General features: G+C 58.0%; 1 protein-coding gene across 2 annotated transcripts in view; it reads right to left on the bottom strand.

Annotated features, from left to right (window-relative positions):
• Positions 1-814, bottom strand: part of LOC116066743 (receptor expression-enhancing protein 6-like) — a 19,797-nt gene extending 18,983 nt beyond the window's left edge. For both annotated transcript variants that reach the window (XM_031322895.2, XM_031322896.2), the window contains exon 1: positions 540-814. In XM_031322895.2, coding sequence (XP_031178755.1) covers positions 540-672 — 133 coding nt within the window. In that variant the 5' untranslated portion in view covers positions 673-814. The remainder of the gene's footprint in view (positions 1-539) is intronic.
• Between the last annotated feature and the right edge of the window lie 835 nt (positions 815-1,649).

Genomic DNA, 1,649 nt, shown 5'->3' with positions numbered 1-1,649 from the left:
AGGGCTGAAGGCTGCGAGGCTCAGGATATCGGTAGTGCTCTCGTGGGTGCTGTGCTCTGGCTCATCACGGTCGACTGTGCCGGCCATCATCAGACAAACATGTTGCTCCACCTCCTCGTCTGTCCAGACAAGTTGTTGTTCGCTTCCACATGTTTTGGTTTTGTGCTACTAGTGAGAGAAGTAGAAGGAAGGTTCTACGTAGGTGCGCGGCCTTGGTGGTGTTGTGTGGCAGTGCCACCTAGCTGCCTGGCGTGCATACTACATCGAATTTCACACACTTTTGCGTCACCATATGCACGCAGATTTCCCCCCAAAACTCTCGTCTAAACGCGGAATAAAAAGTGAGAACGCAACGCCACTTTTGTCGTTGACCCAGAAAGGCACATTTGCAGGTTCATGTTTACTGACAGCAGCTGTTCACAGGAGGATTAACTGAATCCTCTTCACTTCTCTCCTCCTGACATGCAACAGGAACGTACAAATGTACTAAATATAAAACAGAAGAAGTATTTATGATCAGAGAAACAAGCCTTACGTACCGACTACGATGATCTTCTTCTTTATCCCGGTTTTCTCCTCCAACTTCCCCAGGAAGTCCGTCACCATGTTCTTCTCATTCAGAAACGTATCGACTCGGTCTCTGATGGACGACAGGACGTCCCGCAGACCCATGGTCCTCAATCAGGTCCTCAATCAGGTCCTCAATCAGGTCCTCAATCAGGTCCTCAAATAACAGAGGAGTCGGAGGGGAAGAAGACCGGCAGCCGAGAGGAAAACACAGCTGAGTGTTTCTAATCCTCCGACAGAAACAATCTGCTTTAACAGAGAGGGAGGGAGGGGGGGAGGGAGAGGGAGAGGGAGGGAGGGGGGGAGAGAAGGAGGGAGGGAGGGAAGGAGGGAGGGGGGGGAAGGAAGGAAGGGAGGGAGGGAGAGAGAGGACAGGGAGGGAGGGAGGGGGGGAGGAAGGAAGGAAGGGAGGGGAGGAGGGAGGGAGGGAGGTAGGGAGGGGGGGAGAGACGAAGGGAGGGAAGGAGGGAGGGAGGGGGAGGGAGATGGGGAGAGAGAGAGAGAGGGAGGGAGGGAGGGAGGGAGAGAGAGAGAGAGAGAGAGGGAGAGAGAGGGAGGGAGGGAAGGAGGGAGGGGGGAGGGAGGGAGGGAGGAGAGGGAGAGGGAGGAAGGGAGGGAAGGAGGGAGAGAGAGAGAAGGAGGGAGGGGGGGAAGGAAGGAAGGGAGGGGGGGAGAGAGAGACAGGGAGGGAGGGAAGGGGGGGAGGAAGGAAGGAAGGGAGGGGAGGAGGGAGGGAGGGAGGGAGGGGGAGGGAGAGGGGGAGGAGAGAGAGAGAGAGGGAGGGAGGGAAGGAGGGGGGGAGAGGGAGGGAGGGAGAGAGAGAGAGGGGGAGAGAGGGAGGGAGAGAGAGAGAGGGGAGAGGAGAGAGAGAGAGAGAGAGGGAGAGGGAGAGAGAGGGAGGGAGGGAGGAGGGAGGGAGAGGGAGGGAGGGAGGGAGGGAGAGAGAGAGAGAGGGAGAGAGAGAGGGAGAGAGGGAGAGAGGGAGGGGGGGGGAGGACAGGGAGGGAGGGGGAGAGAGAGTGAGAGGGAGAGGGAGAGGGAGGGAGAGAGAGAGAGAGGGAGGAAGGGAAGGGAGGGAAGGA

This window comes from Sander lucioperca, chromosome 11 (assembly GCF_008315115.2).
Source record: "Sander lucioperca isolate FBNREF2018 chromosome 11, SLUC_FBN_1.2, whole genome shotgun sequence".
NCBI lineage: Eukaryota > Metazoa > Chordata > Actinopteri > Perciformes > Percidae > Sander > Sander lucioperca.
This window is presented reverse-complemented; position numbering and strand designations above follow the sequence as displayed.